Source organism: Micromys minutus, assembly GCF_963924665.1.
Source record: "Micromys minutus genome assembly, chromosome: X".
Taxonomy (NCBI): Eukaryota; Metazoa; Chordata; class Mammalia; order Rodentia; family Muridae; genus Micromys; species Micromys minutus.
Window position 1 is genome coordinate 48,361,590 of NC_137970.1, and position 16,931 is coordinate 48,378,520.

At 44.1% G+C, this 16,931-nt stretch overlaps 1 protein-coding gene across 3 annotated transcripts in view; it reads right to left on the reverse strand.

Annotated features, from left to right (window-relative positions):
* The window catches only part of HDAC8 (histone deacetylase 8), a 201,831-nt gene that overhangs the window by 8,883 nt on the left and 176,017 nt on the right, over positions 1-16,931 (reverse strand). For 2 of the 3 annotated variants that reach the window (XM_080910311.1, XM_080910313.1), the window contains exon 10: positions 11,332-11,437. In XM_080910311.1, coding sequence (XP_080766437.1) covers positions 11,332-11,437 — 106 coding nt within the window. Of the gene's footprint in view, positions 1-10,348; positions 10,417-11,331; positions 11,438-16,931 lie in introns of all 3 variants that reach the window. The other variant, XM_080910312.1, reaches the window with a different exon arrangement.

The window sequence follows — 16,931 nt, forward strand, 5'->3', positions numbered from 1 at the left end:
CTTTATGAAATCCCCCCTCCAAAATAATGCTTGGAGTTGTAAGGAGGTAGAAGGATGTGGGCAAACCAGGAGTCATGAAGATACTTTCCTTTCTAAAAAGGTTGTGACATTTGGGTAACTGTAGTGTGGAAATGTCACCATCCAGGTGAAGTGGAGGTGCGGAGTGTGCATGTATATGTGTGTGCATGTATGTGTGTGTGTGTGTGTATATATAGTCTGCTGCATCTTTGCAGACAGAATCTTGTTGCAGCTGCTCCTGGGAGGCTGGGCCTGGGAGTAGGGCTTGCTTACTTTGCAATCAAATGACCCTCAGTGCTGCTGCTGGAGTCTACACAGCTCCCAACCTCAGATGGTTAAAGAGCCTCTGTGTAGCCCAAACATTGTCAACAGTTAGACATTCCAGAACCCTGAGACGCTTACCTTATTTTCTCTAATAATTGCCTACCTTCCTTTTGCCCCTCAATCATTTTCACACTAAGAGCTGAAGGAAGAGGTACTATTGCTTTAGGCATGGTTAGGGAAACAAACACAGAATGTTTAAACATATTGGGGCTGCCGGCTGCTCTTGAAAAGAAATGTTTAATTTGTTTTCTGCAATAATCAGCTTCACCAGGCAGAAGAAAATTAGATGTGTATTTCCTCTTCTAAGTTTGAGTACAATCCTTACCTTCCCAGGTGGAATCCCAACACCTGCACCCCACTGTCCTCTTATGTGGCCTTGTACAAAGTGATGAACCCCTGAAAGCCTCAGTTTCCTTTCCTATTAAATGGAACTAATAAATAATTTGGTTGTGCATCCTAAAACCTCCAGTACATCCAAGGGTTTTAACATATTTACACAAGAAGCCTTTCTTATGTAAACTTATATTTAAACAGTTTCATCATAAGCAACAATATCGGTGAAATTCAAAAGATTCAAGCTGGTGAGATGGCTCAGCAAGACAACCTGATTTTAATCTCCAGGATCCATAATGATGGGAAGAGAAAACTGATTCCCCAAACATGTCCCTGGCACTCCACACATGCTCTGTGATACGTGCATGCACACTCACACACACATTAAATAAAACGTAAGTGTTTTTAACTTAAAGGTTTCATGTGACATCTGTACTTCTAGTGTACATTAAAAACACTCACAATGAACACACTAAAACCATTTCTTCCTTGGATCTTTAAGCACGCTTTACCTTTCATCTTGAATAGTCTTCACTTGGCTCCTACAAAACTTCACTCATTTTATTAATCTCCCAGATTCTCAAACATTTTTTCCCAAGAAAGACTTTTACTGACTACTGTCTAAAATGGTGCTTTTCTGAATTAATCACTAGCACTTGTGTAGGTTGAGGCAGGGGTTATAAAGTTCAGGCCTGCTTGGGCTACATAGGAAGTTCAAGATTAGCTTGGGAAATTTAGCATGACCCTATGATGATTATAATTGGTTGTCAACCTGACTATACCTGGAATTAACTAAAAGTCAAATGACTGAACACACCTGTGAGGAGTATTTGTTTTCATTAAATCTTTTGAAATGGGAAGACCCTCTTCTAATGTGGATCTTTTGAGGTAGGAAGATACACCTTTAATCCAGACCTTTTGGGGTAGGAAGATCTACCTTTAATCTGGACTACACCTTCTGCTGGCAGCCTATATTAATGATATAGAAGCTTTTCTTGCCTTATTTTGTTGGCTAGGAATCCCAGTACCATCTTGAATAAGAGTGGCAAGATTAGACATCCTTGCTTTGCTCTAGAACTTAGAAGGGAAAAATCTTGTCATCATTCAGTATCACATAGCAGTACATTTTTTTTGTAGATGTAAGTTTTGTTTGTTTTTGTTTTTTTTAAAAACATTTTCTCCTGTCAAGTTGAAGCAGGGAAATACAGTTGTAATAACACCTGTAATCTAAACATTCATGAGAGGCAAGAGGACTACCACAAATTCCAGGTCAGTGTAAAGTACATAGCGAGCTCTAGGACAGCCAAGACTATAGCAAGACCCTGTTTTGGGCTAGAGAGAAGGCTCAGTGTGAAAAGCACTTATAACACATTCAGGAGATCTCAGTCTAGATCCCCGGCATCTGCATAGTGCACATCTGTAATCCCAGGGCTCATACTGTGACATGGGAAGCAGAGGCAGGATCCCTGGAAACTCTAAGGCCATCTAGACTGCCATATGTGGCAGTGAACACCAGAGACCCTCTGTCAAGGGGTGTATGTTGCTGCACATGGGCCTGTAGTCAGACACATGATCAGGTACACAAGTCTCTGTCTGTGTATCAGAGACAGAGACCGCTTTCCTTAAAGAGCACAAACAACAACAGTGGCAACAGCAAAATTTCCTATTTTCTTTAGAGATAATATAGAATTGGTGCTAATTCTTGATTTCAGTAGAATTAGAATTCTCCAGTGAAGCTATGTGGGCTTTGAGTAAGGCTTATAATTTCTATGTTGATGCTATTATGATGAGAAAAGACATTTTATATAATCTCAGTTATGTTCAATTGGTTGAAATTAGTTTTATGGATTAGCATATGATCCTATCTTCTTATAAGTTCTTTTAGTTCTTAAATACTGTGTAGTCTATTGTGGTTTGGAGTAACCTATAAATGTCAGTGTGAGCCTCTAAGTGGATAGTGCTGTTCTTCTTTGCCCTGGCTCTTTTCTGACACTAACTCTAATCATGAATTGTCTTGTTTTATTTTCTTTCCTGAAATTCGGGTTGAACCAAGACCTTTCACACCTAGGCAAGCACTCGGCTGCTGGGCTATCTTGCCAGCTTTAATTGTGGATCTTCTATTTCCCTGTATAACCACGTCAGTTTTTCTTCATGTATTTCAACATACTGATGTCTGAGGCAAACACATTTTTTGGATTGCCATATCTTGGTAGATTGATACATTTATTATATGTCATAAAGTATTAGTTAAGAAAATAAGATTCTATCTCTGTATGGTGGCTCAGGCCTGTAATCCAAGGTATGTGGGAGACTGAGGCAGGAGGATTGAAGCTGAAGACCTGGTTGGACAACCTAGCAAGATTCTGTCTCAAAATAAAACTGAAAATGTCTGAAGATGTATCTCAGTGGTATAGTGGTTGCTTTAGCACACACAGAGCCCTAGGTTCAATCTTCAGCACAGTAAAATTAATAATAATAATAATAATAATAATAATAATAATAATATCTAAAAGTTGAATATTGCCACATTTATAGGCCTGAAGACTTAGCATAGTAAAGATATCAATTGTGTCCAAAAAAGGTATAGGCTTAACACAAGTCCTTTCTAAATTATATCAAAATGACTTTAGAACTAGACAAGGCTATTCTGTAGTTCATATGGAACGACAAAGAACCAGTTCAGCATAATTTTGTTTTACATGTATTTATCTAGTATGTGTATTCATATGTGTGTTTGTACCACGTGACCACATGGGTCACAGGGACTGAACTTGGATCATCAGGCTTAGTGGCAAGAATCTTAGCCCACTGAAACATTTGACCAGCACTAACTAACTTCTCATTCTGTCACGCAGGCTAGGACTGGATTGTCATTCCTCCTGCCTCAGTCTTCTGAGTGCTAGGATTTCAGCAGTACAGCACAACATCAGCTTTTACAATAAACTATGAGGAATCATTCTCATTCTAGGGTTTATTATAGAGCGGTGGTACTAATGACCAGGAAGGAACAGATTTATAGATCAGTGGAGCAGAAGACAAAACCCAGAGAGACTGAAATAGTTACTTTACAATGTATGGGCATTTTGGAAAAGGGAACATTTGGATTTTCTACCCTTTTGCAGGACAATGTATAACTGGAAAATAAGATCTAAAACTAAGAATTAAAGTTTTGGCCTTTTGGATAGGCTCTATAATTAATTGCTCTACTGTTGAGTTACACCCTAGTTTTTACTGTCTTTTTTTAAAAACAAAAACCATACATTACTTTTTTTTTTACTCTGAAGCAATATAGTTGGCAAAGTATTATTGAAGATAGATGGATACTGTGGCACTTGCCTATAATCCTAGCACTGGAGAGGCTGAGGCAGGAGGATCATGAGTTTGAGGTAAGCCTGGGCTACACAGTGAAACACTGCCTCAAACAACCACTATCATTGGAGATAAGTATTGCTGTCATTTCTTTTGAATGGTTTTCTATATATAGCCAAATACTCACACATATTATATACATTTATAAATTTAAGAGTTGATGGTATTAAACCATTTTGTGTGTTTTTTTAAAACTTAACATATAATACTTGCCTCACTCAAGTATTTCCAAAAATCTTCTTTGTAGTTGGCTGCAACAATTTTTTCCATATAAAAATACTGGCTGGAATTAGCATTATGTCTCAAATTCAGTACATCAAATCAGAATGTTTTGAACAGAATAAGGTATGTTAAGCATGAGTGTGTAACGCTGGACACCCTCCACTGGTAGCTTCCCAGTCCTGCTTTGTGCCCACCTAGGAAACCCCACACTGACCTTCCTTCTTTTATCCTTGATTCTCTATAAATGACTGACCCCAAGGCCAGGTGACACTTTTTACTACTTCTCAGTCCAGGCTCATCCAGGCCCACCTTTACACTATACTGTCACGATTTATCCCAAACACTCTATCATGTCATCCCCATTCTAGAGCCTAGAATGCCTTCTATTTTTTTGTTTGTGATCTAGGCTATTCAACTTGAAATTCAATCCAGTAGCCAGCTCTGTCCTCATGCTTCTGAGATTGCTGTGTTGACCTCTGCCCTCTGCTCTGTTCAAATCCTCCAGCCTTCAGGAGGTAATCTCCCTTAAATTTTAATCTCAGCTGTTTCTCTGCAGTATCAGCCCCAAGATAGCTCCATTCATCCCCAGGGGGCTCACTTCAATTGTTCCCTAGAACCAGAGGTCATGTTTTCAGCCACTCTTAGTGCTCATGGCATCAAACACATGGGGGGGGTATGGGGGCAGTGGTGGTTCAAAAACAACTTGAATGAGTTGACATTTAATGAAGACAGAACCATACCTCTTAAACTGCGATTGATTCAGAATGAATTTTTGGGAGCCTATGAAGGGTAGGAATGGATTACAAGGAGTGATGGGGTAAAAACAAGTAAGCAGTGATTAGTAGGCACAGGCAAGGCAGTACTACCATGTGCAGGCTAGCTACCAGGCCTGGATTCAAATCTGAAGTTCACTACTTGGTGTTTTGTGACCATAAGTATGGTGGACGGTGCCTGTGGTTACCAGTCTCCTGCTGCATAAGGGCATACATGATAATTTATGTGAAGTCCTGAGCACAGTGAGTGTGTAGTATACCTGCAGTTAGCTTTTAGCTCATGGTTTTTGGTAGAAAGCTCCAGTTTTCCTAAGGGATCTGTCAATGGCCTTCATCTCATGGTATAGTAAATGTAAGATGCTAATTCATCATAGTTTTGGGGAATAGTTCCCAAATGTATTTTTTTAATTTGTAAAAATTTTAGCATGCCATTTTTGTAACTTATTTGCAACACTTAACCACAATAAACCTTCCCATTCCTTATGCTCTTTAATGAAACAAAGATAGGAGTCTGATTAGTGGGAAAATGCAAGCAGGTGGCTGGCTCCTGGAGTTTCTTGGGGGCTGGGGAAGGGATACAGGAGAGGGCAGAGAACAGGAAGGAGAGATAAGGGAGAGACGTCACAGAGATCTTTACTTAAAGCCAAGCAAACTAGTTCAGGATTTCTACCACAATCCTGCTCCAAAGTCCTTCCAAGAAACTGGAAAGCAAATGGTCAGTTTGTCCTTGGGATCAACCCTGCTTCCTAACCCTTGTTCATGCTCAGACAGTAAGAGGGCGTGTGGGGGTAAGCCTTAATTCTATGGTGTAGTGTCTCTTCAGGCAGAGCTGCTTTAGGCTTAGGGCTCCAGCAGCCCTTGAAGTCTGAGCCCCACTGCCAAACCATAGAATGATACTGCCTTCAGACTTCAAGCTGCAACTGGGGGGGGGTTGATACTTTTCCCCCATCCCCCACAAAATAGTTCTCTCAAGAATATTAGCAGCAGATGTGCAAAGGGTCTCAGCATGGGGCTGTGGAACTGTAAACAGCTGGAGCCGGTGGCCATAGCACAATGGAGGTGGCAGGAGCTGTGGAGCTAGCCCTTGTTCCCCTGTCCTCTTAGCTCCAGATTTCAGCTGGGTGGGAGCTGAGGCAGCACTAAAAGGCATGGCTGGGGGTGGGGGGAGACAGAGCTTTTGGAGTTTCTCATGGACATTTTCCTCTTGTTTCCAGGGATTTCTAGGATTTCAGGTGCTTTGGATCAGCTACATGGAAGGAGCAGAATATGCAGTATGGGGGTAAGATGGGCTTACTGGGGGTGGGGCTGTTGGATAAAGCACATAGAAATGGTAAGAAGATTTGACAGGCAGTGCTTGCTGCCGAGGAGTGGCAGGAAACCATAAAGGCCAAAGAGCCTGACTGCAGAGTTCCCACTGAGACAGAACTGGGTTCAAATGTCTGCCCTACCCCTCACAGCACACTGGGAATTACACTAGAAGTGGTTAGTAAGTACTTGCTGAATGAAGGAAGAGCAACTTGGTTAAGCCACTTATTCTCTCTGAGCCTTAGCTTCTTAATTCACACCCGTGCTTTCTCCCCACATGATAACAACAGCCTGTTGGTCCCTCCTTGGCCTGCCCAGAACAGGCTGCTACACCCAGCTTTCTTCAGCAAGGACTGGAAAGGCAGGTGTATGCCATAAGGCCTCCTTCTTCTCTCCTGCACCCTCTCCCTCCCCCTTCTTTTTCCTTTTCTCTCGATCCCACGGACTTCTTTCTGTATCCCAAGACAAGTCTGGAGTATAGTTCTGGGAACCCTTAAGCATGTGTTGAAATCCCCAGTGTTAATTTCACTGCATAGTGCACCCTCCCCTCTTTTCAGAGGGTTAGATCTGGCTGCAACATGAAGCTCAGAGTCCCAGGTGGCCCCTGCTTGCTTTAAATGCCATAGGTACTGCAGAGCAGCAAACCTCCTACTCTACCCCATTCCCCACGCAGAGCTAGCTGGGCCCCTCTGGGAATTGATCACATCAGCGCTGTTCCAAGTCTGGAAGGTTCACTATGAGCTAATTCCTCTGGAGTATGTTAACGAGAGGAAAGGCAAACAACTCCAAGCATGTGGAGATGGGGCAAAGATGACTTCCCATTAGTAGTCATGAGCTGTGTTCAGCCATGCACTCTGTAATGTAGACTTTCTTGGTGGCAATGAAGTGTACACTTTGGATAGCTCACTGGGACAAGGAGGACAATTTGTAAAAAGAAAACAGACCTCTTCTGTGTCTAAAGTGAATACCTTTAGTTAAGTTTCGGTGGGGTTTTTTTTTTGTTTTTATTTTCTATTTTATGTATATAGGCATTTTGCTTGCCTGTATGCATGTCTGTGTGAGGACATTAGACTTTATGGGACAGGAGTTACAGTTGTGAGCTGCTATGTAGGTGCTGGGAATTGATCATCTCTCCAGTCTGACTCTGTGATTTTTTTTAAAGATAATAATTTTTAGATTTATTTATTATGTATACGGTGTTCTGCCTGCATGTATGCCTGATCTCATTACAGATAGTTGTGAGCCACCATGTGGTTGCTGGGATTTGAACTCATGACCTCAGGAAGAGCAGACAGTGCTCTTAACCACTGAGCCATCTCTCCAGCTCTCCAGACCCCATTCTCTGTGTTTTAAATTTTGTCTTTTTTTTTTTTTTTAAGATTGACGGGCAGAAAAGATGGGTTAGGTATAATCTGCCTTTGCCTTTAGTTGTCCTGTGGGATATACAATGCACACATCTGTATAAGACAAGTCTTCTGGGGTTTCATCTTCAATAGGCTAAAATTTCATTATTTATGTTTCTAAGTGATTTAGTGAATAAACAGAATAAACAAATAACAACAAACCCTCCAAAACCTAAAACAGAAACAACTCCCCCCAAACTCCAAGGCTGAAGAAATCAACTGGACAGGCACACAGGGGATAAACTCCCTTGCACAGGGGCCGAGTCCTTCTATCCTCTCCATGGCCCTCACCTCCCTAAACAACCTGGGACCTGCGCCCTGCTCTACGTTTTGATGGGACAGGGACACATGGTGAGGAGCAGCTAGTGTCATGGACATTTTTATATACAAGAACAAATGACAGTGTTGAAGACTGGTTAAGGACATCTTTCAGAATACAGAAAACTCAAAAGCCTTTCCACACTGACCATTGTCATGGCAACACACTATCTGATGGCAGCCTGCGTCACTAGGCTGAGGGGCAGAGTATCAGTATAGCAGGTTAGCTTGGCCATTTTGAGCAATATTTGGACTTCTTTCTAGCCTTAATTCTTCTAGGCTGAGCTGAGTTTTCTTTTCAGTTCCGGACTCAGGTGCTTTGTTAATTTGCTCGGCTAGGGGCACAAAGACTCTGTAAAAGAGACAGTTAATGGAAAATCCGAACATTTCTCCTCGGCTATGCTCGCCGTCCTTGCCGCCCACCCTCCTGGCTCCTTGTCACCTATTCTTATTGACTTCGCTTTGTCTCCGTATCAGCTCTTTCCTTTGCTCAGCAGCTCCTCCCCACCCAGCACAGAGTGACTCATCAGCCAACCTAAGCTCTCAGCAGCTTCTTCTCATTCTCTCTGTGCTCGTCTGCAATCTTAGGGTTGGAAGGAGTCCTCTCCCTAGGCAGGAGCTCTTTGAGTCATGTGACCTTCTACTCCTTGCCTTCCATCTTTAGTGACAGTCCTCATTGTCTTCTGGGCACCCTGTTCCACTTCAGATAGCTCTAATTGTCATAAATTCGTCCTAGTGAATGAAAATCAGTCCTCTTATGGCACCCATCCATGAGTCTACCCCTGTTCTCTATAGCCACATGGACCCTGTCCTGCTGCTCTCTGACAGCCTCCCAGAGAAATGAGGCAGGGATCATGTCCTCCCTCCTTCCTCCTGCCTGAGTTTTCTCTTCTCCAGAAAACCCCAGCTCTTCTAAGCAGACCTCTTTGAGCTTGGGCTCCAGTGCTCTCCCCAGACTGGCTGACCTCCTACAACATGTTCTTATTTGTCTAGAGCCCTTTTAAAGTGAGGTCGATACTGCATTAGCATCTCTGGAGGCCACCTTGACCCGGTGACTCATACTGAACTCCAGTCAACTACCGTCTTTAATTCTCTTTTAGACAAAATGCAGTTCCCGTCTCAGATGTTTTCTCCCTGTTGAAATTCATTGTATTACTATCCAAATAGCACCTCCAACTGCTAATACAACTCAAAAGTTTGACTTCTATGTCTTCTTCTTGATTTAACCAACCTTCAGCACTGCCTTTTACCTTGAGTCACCTGACTTGTTCCTCCTTTAGGTTTCTCTTCTAGCTCATGTCTCTATGTCACGTCCTTCACAGCTCCTCCTCTGCCGGCTCATTTCCCCTAGAGCAAATGTCACCACTGTCTGGAGTGATGGGCCTAGGAATGTGTTCAGAGAGGCAAGGGCATTCACACATACGCACACATGAGGTCTGAGAAGGGCACTTCAGAGGTATGTGTATGCTGTCTCGTTTTATTGCTTTGGGTGCCACCAGAATTTAGAGCCCGGGAGGGAAAATGGCGAGGTAGGAGAAGGAGTGATAAGAGTGTGTCACATCCTTCACAGCTCCTCCTCTGCTGGCTCATTTCCCCTAGAGAAAATGTCATCACTGTCTGGAGTGATGGGCCTAGGAATGTGTTCAGAGAGGCAAGGGCATTCACACATACGCACACATGAGGTCTGAGAAGGGCACTTCAGAGGTATGTGTATGCTGTCTGGCTTCAGTGCTTTGGGAGCCACCAGAATTTAGAGCCCGGGAGGGAAAATGGCGAGGTAGGAGAAGGAGTGATAAGTGTGAACCAGCGAAACTGGGTTAGAATCAGTCTCAAGGAAAATAGGGACTGTGTTCTGGAACACAGAGGAACAGAGAAAAGTCAGGGGGAAGGGTGCAGATCTCCGGGGTTTGTCCAGATTGTAGTACAAGAAGGGCCAGCAACAGAAGAACTATGAAGAAGGTCTTAAAGATTTGAGAAGAGAGGAAGACTTCTTGGAAAGTGAGGACTTGTAGAGTGGGAAGTCACTGGGAGATCAGAGGATCAAGTTTCAGACATTTGAAACTCCAGGGGCAGAAGCAGCTTTGGGTTACAGGACCTTACAAGGGGCAATGAGGTGTGAATATGACTGTGGCTCATTAGCATAGAAAATCTCAGGTCAAAGGAGCCTCAGAAACATGGTCCTTACCAGGGGCTTTGCTGTTGTCATTGAACTTACTCTGCTATTGAACACAGTTTTAGGTGAGGACCCTCACAACACTGCATATTCCCTTAGATGAACCCTACCTTTGAGTAGGCCTCTTCACACAGGATTACAATCCAGGGAAGGAGTCAAAAGTGGGTACTGGCACTGCCTGTGTCATTTTATGAATAAACAAGACAGTTTCACTCTTTGAGGCAGACAATAAGATATCTTTGGCTTCTTAACTCTGCAAATAGGATCCGAACACACAGACACACACACAGACACAGACACACACAGACACAGACACACACAGAGGAATGTGATTGCTTTAATAGATGAAGAGTAAGTCTTTAAGAAAAAAAGGGAAAGAAACAGCTGAGAGCTTGGGAGGGGTTTCAGTGGAAAGTATAGAGCAAAGACTCTCCCAATTATCTAGTGGATTTATAGCCATGACTACCATTCTTCTCTATCCCGGGGAGGAGTAGAGGGCAGTAGCTGTATGTACTCTTGGGTTCTCAGAGCAAGGCTGGAGCTCCCATCTTGTCTGTAGGTCACTAGACCTCCATAGACTTGCAAGGCTCTTTCTTAGACATGCTGCAAGAGTGCCCGGGAGGAATTCCCTCCACATCCTAACACCTCAGGTCTAAATTCACTTGAACTTCCCTCAATTTAAAGGGGACTTTTTCTGTTTTGCTTCGCTTTTTTCACAGCATTGGAGACAGAGTGGTAGGCAAATGCTCTTCTACTGAGACATGGAGCCTAACCCTTAAAGATGCTTTTACTGTTGTCCTTTTCAAAGAAAAAGGCCCTCAGAATATTTTATAACTGATTTTCCCTTGGAAGTGCCTTAAGGCTGAACCTTTTGTTCTTCTGAAGGTGACATTAGTCAGCCAAGTGACAATCTCAACCAGAGTGGCTTGTGTAGAATTCTGGCTTCGAGATGTCAGGCCAAAAAGAGGCTTCCTTTCTAAGTCAGTGGAATGATTAGCTGCCAAAAGACAAATGGTATTTGAGGAAGCCCCCAGCGGCAGGCCACCACACACTGGGTGGAATAAGGAGGGCAGGACTGGAGGGTGGTGCTCACCTTTGATGTAGTTGAGGATTTGCTGGATTCGGTGGGGCTCATTGCGGTCTGGCCGGCAGCTTGGCGTGATTTCCAGCACATAATCAGGACCATATGCTGTGAAAAACTGTAAGGAAAAGGGAAAGGCCAAAAAACAAACAAAATCACATAAAACCTCCAAACCAAACCACATACAAACAAGGCAATCAAAAGAAATTCACCATTCCTGACATGGCCAGGGAAGCCTCAAAGGACAGAGTGGCATGATGTGGCAGGAAGCTCTGCCTTGGTGGCATCACTATACGCACATGTTCAGTCCTTCAATAACAGCCACTGTGAAATTTGGAAGCTTGCTGTCAAGGGTCCCTCTGCTCGGGCCATAGCTCTTCCTGCTCCCCGTGCTCTAGCACGCCAGCCCTCTGTGCTCTCTCCACACTCTGTTCTCCCTTAGAACTCATTACTTTCCTGCACCCCCAATCCATACTGCTTGTGGGGAAAACCTCCCCATCAGGCACAGCTCAAATGTCACCTCCGTCACAAAGCTGTCCTTAGTTCTCTGCCACCCTCCATAGCACTGTGCTGGTGCCTCTCTTAGGGTCACCATTCAGATAGAGAGTGCTTGTTTGCAAGTCACATGCAGGTCATAGTGCCAGTTATGTGGAGGGTGTAAAGATGCATTAGCGTCTCTTTATGATCCTCTCAGTGCGGAAGCACTGGAAAGATGCTTCTCAACTGTGACTATCCTCTCTGCACTGGACACGAGCTCTTTGAAGGCAGGCCATCCCTGTGTTTTACTTATCTTCTGGCCTCACAGTCCATTAGCTTTGTTGTCTTGGATTCTCTGCTCCAAGAATGGCAAGGAAGTCTACTAAGACTACTTCAGTTTTTCTTTCTCTACAGGAAAGTTTCTGTTTTTAAATTTAAGGAATCAAAATAAAGGCTTGTGGATTCTATTTCTAGTTCACTAGATGACTCCTCGTGACTCTTTCTAAGTCATGATATCTAATTTAGCTTCTGTTAGGGCCCACTTGGGGAAAAGATTCTTCGACAAAGGAATCATTCAAATGGGATCAGTCTTTGAGAAATATGCAAAGCTATGATTTCTATTTAGTTTTTTAAAAACAGAAATAGTATTTGTGTGTGCTCACTGGAGAGAGAGCATATGGTCTTTAATGTGATGTGTTTCAATAGTGACATTGTTAGGTGTACGTAAACCAAGGAATCCAAATTCCCCCAAAACAAAATAAAACACAACCTCAAACACTATTGCATGCATGAAAACAGGGGTCTTGCTATGCTGTGACTCTGATGCTACTCAAAGAACCATGTTATTGCCACTGTCACTTGCAGTATTTTTGTTTGGATGTACATCTGGCGTCATGGGAGATGTTGTAGCACAATTTTTAGAGATTTTGAACAGTGTCTTTTCCAGATCTGTGAGATTAATTTCATGGGAGATAGCTTTTGCATACCATAAAAGAAGATTCAACACATTTAATTTTCCAAGATCATGTCAATGTTTCTCATGTAAACTGTCCTAGAAAGGGAGGAGTACTTAGTCATCGCCAGAGATCTCACTTTGTGACTCCTGGAACTCCGAACTTTGCAGATGGGAGCTACCTTGAGTGGAGATTATCTTTACTAAATCCCTAAATGAGGCAGAAAAGCAAGGTTACCTGGGGTGGGGAACACGTCTAGAAACTACCCCCCCCCATCATGGCTGAAGAAACTTGAGAAGCATTTATTTTTAGCCGAGGAGGGCCCTTCAGTTCAAATTGTAGAATAGAAGGCTTCAAACAGGTGTGGCAGCCTCTTCTCCTGAGATGTGTCAACTGACTATTTATCTCACGGGAATGGAAAGGCAAGCTTAGAGCCACCGAACATAGGCAGCTGCATCAAAGCAGCTCTTTGGGGAGACCCACACCCTTGGCTTTAGAGTACTATAAAAATATGAGGCAGGGTGCCTAGAAGAGATATAAAAGGAGTGACTGCTGTCTCCATGTGTAGAGCTGACACTGTGGGTCCTTGGTCAGCAAGCTTGCTAAAAGCAGCATGTCTGGAGCCAAGGGTTTGGAACAGCGTGTTCTCACTTGAGCGCCTACTATGTGATTACCTACACTTTCCTACTTTAGTCTCCTTAGACAGATTGCTAACCACGTGGTCAGTTGGGGCCAGAACTGCCGGCCACATGACAGAGCAGCTCTACTAGGATTAAGCCTCTTAGCCTGGCTTCATTTGCACCTGGCTTTAACTGATAGAGCCACACACTGGGCAAAGTCATCAATGACCTATTCTTTGTTGAAGCAGACTGACTACAGGTAACAGCCAAACCTGGGTTCCCAAGCTTCTCTCCACCTTTGCCAATCAAATGCTCTTGTTCTCAGGTCCTGGGAGGTGGGGCACTCAGATGTTTGAGAAAAGTCCCTGTATTGGAAGCCAGTTATGAATGGCAGCTAGCTGCTCCCAGTCTTGGAGGATTTGCTTGGGTGACACCAAGTGAACCCACAGGCATTGAAAGCCTCTGTTCCTGTGTTGTAAGTTAGCACTTCTTATATCCGCTCTGCTAGACTACAAGCTCTGTTACGTTCTCTTTGCATGGCTCACAGAGTCAAACCCAAGTTGTCACAGTTTTCCCTTAAATACACGTTGACTGAAGTTAATTTGCTAAGGGTTTAGCTAGGTGTCTGGTTAACTGTGTGGAGTAATTCAGAATCACCTCAGCACAAACAGCTTTCCTGGGCGTTGGAGGTGGAGTGGAGAGAGCACCAGTGTTGGGTTCAGGGACGTTGGAATTTGGCACCTGGATTTAGCTGTGTGCCTAGGGTAAGCTTGTTAATCTTGGTCTCGCCATTTCCACCCCAGGGATGATAAATGCTGACCTGCTTGGGCTGTTAGGAGATAGTATCTATCACAGGATCTAACTTGGAGCCTGGGATGTGGTAGGATTCTGATAAATGTAAATTCTTCTCTTCTGGGGGCAAGGGGCCCTTGCTTAACTCTGTCCCCTCTATACTCTGAGGAATGCTGGCTGAGTGCTCTGGGCTGAGTTGTAGAAAGAAGAGCCCGTCCCTTCTTCAGACCAAGCCTTCTGGCCTCCCCACTTGCTTCAGCCATTGGATTAGCTTAGGACCAGCCAAGAAAATTGACTTTTCTTATAGTCCTAGGGTCGTAGGTCCTAGGGTCTTGAGACCTGTTACTGATCACAGAGGTGGAGAGGAAACATGGTACGCAAAGAAGATGTTGAGGTGGAGGGATTTTGCTAGCACTAGAAATAGCCCATGGCCCCACCCTGGAACTGCCCTCCAGCTCCAGGAGAAAAAGGAAATGGGCACACTGCAGTCCCATCCAGGCAGGTGGGGCAGGAGATGAAAGGGGCTAGCGGGCCTTCAAGGGAACATACTAGCTTTGATCTCAGCAAAGGAAGAAGGGAGGTGCTAACCCCTCTCCACCCCTTCCCCTTTCTCTGCAGCCTCCTTTTGCTTCCTGGGCTTCAGTTGAAACATTTTTTGGGGAGCATGGTAGTGTGGGGCAGGGCAAATGGAAGGTATGCCGTGGGGCAAAGGGCTGGGGGGGTTGAAGGTAATGGTTGCTTTGGGGTAGTCATTGCAGGGTCTGAGTCTTGACCCCACGAGTCAATGAATAAAGGAATGTAAATAGTTTGTCTCCAGTTCAGTTCAGCCCAACTAATTCTCTATTCTTGCTCAATCCTTTGCAGCTCTTGTGCACACAATGAGAAAAGCACACAGTTGGATACTTGGTAAAAAGATAGCAAGGGAAGCCTTTGAGGTTGTTATTTCTCCATCATCCCGCTTGCTCACAGGAAACCCCAGGCTCAGACCTAAATCAGCAGATTTTTCTCTCTTGCCCTCAACACTTAGTAACTCCCTACTATGTGCTGGACTAGATTAGTCACTAGGGTACAAAGACAATAAGGTCTGTGTAACAGCCAAGATAGGTTCAGAGGATCGAGATGAGCTGCACAGTAACAACATAATGGTAACAGTGCTAAAATAAAAGTGGTGACAGTTAATGTTTATCACAGGCTTATTATTTGTCATGTACCTAAAGTAGCTAAGCATTTTTTATAGATTGAACTTAATTTTCACAACCAACCCGTATGCTGTATATCACTGTTTTTATTTTAAGATGGGGATCTGAAGCATAGATTAGGCACAGAGCTAAACTCTGGAACTATGTTATCCTAGAGATCACCTCTGTAAATTACACTGGAGGAAATGAATGTGGGGGTCTGGCTAAGGGAGGATGGAGGTGGGGAAAAGGCAGAGCCCAGGCAAAGGCAAGATGTCTGAAGCAGGAGAGCACCAAATTAGGGGTAATTAGCTGTAGGTGAGCGGACTGTGGGGGAAAGCAAGAACTTTTATGGCCGGCCCTGCCAAACCATGCCTTTACCTCAGGCATGCCTTTACCTTTCCCCCATTACACTGTGGGATAATGAGTCAAGTTAGGAGGAAATACAGGAAGTGAATGGGCTATCTATGGATATGAGAGGGCTCACTGGCTCCCATGTGGAATCCGTTGGAATTTGAGGAATGAATGTGAGTAGGGTCGCTAATTAGGAAGCTGGAGCTGCATCCCTGAGGGTTGCTCATAAAACTGGGCTAGGGACACTTCTGGGAGCGATGGAAAAGGAAAACCTGCAAAGATAGTATCAACAGGACGGAACAGTAACTTGGATATGGCGAATACGGAAAACAGTGACGATTCCTGGCCTTGGGGGAGGAACAGTAAGAGGATCCAGAAGAAGATGTGGGGGTGATTCTAGTGGGGAGCACAGATTCAGGATCCTAGTGACAATGGTCTATGTGAGAGAATAGGTCCAGTGGAAGGGGAGGTTGGGCCTCTCACAGCACATGTGTTATAGATTTGGGAATTACCAACGACAACAAGGCTAAGGAAGCAGATAAGACTGGCTTGGTCAGCAGGGTGGAGGGCCCTGTGACAGGGGAGAGGAGAGTCATGGGAAGAAAACATGGAGAGCCAGAACACTTCTGGACTGGGGAGAGGGAGTGGAAGCAGTTCTGGCAACAAGTTGAAATCTCTCAGAGAGTTTAAAGATTTCACTTTGATTGTATGTTTTGCCTGCATGTGTGGCTGTGTACTACATGTGTGCCTAGTGCTCTTGGAGGCCAGATGGGGACACTGGATCCCCTGAAACACCGGGGTCACAGATGGTTGTGAGCCGCCATGCATGTGCTGGAAATTGAACCTGGGTCCTCTGGAAGAGCAGCAAGAGCTCTTAACAGCTGAGTCATCTCTTCACACCCTAGAGACTTTAAATGAGATACGGTCGAAACTGTCTCCCTCCTGTCTACATAGGAAGGAGGGTGTGGACAGAGGTGTGATCAGAGAAGGGAAAGGATTTAGACAGAAGGAAGTAGAGAATTCAGATGACTACTTTATTTGAAAGGAGTTTGACCTTTTATAGAGCTGTGGGAAGGATTTAAGCTAGGAGCATCTTGAGTATATTTACAGGCACTGGGGAAGGAACCTACGACATAGAGGCAAGAACAGCCTGAGAAAGACTCGGTTTTTGTGGATCATTAGATAGAAGAATCACAGAAGGAAAAGTACTGTTTTATGAATCTTTATATTACCCATGG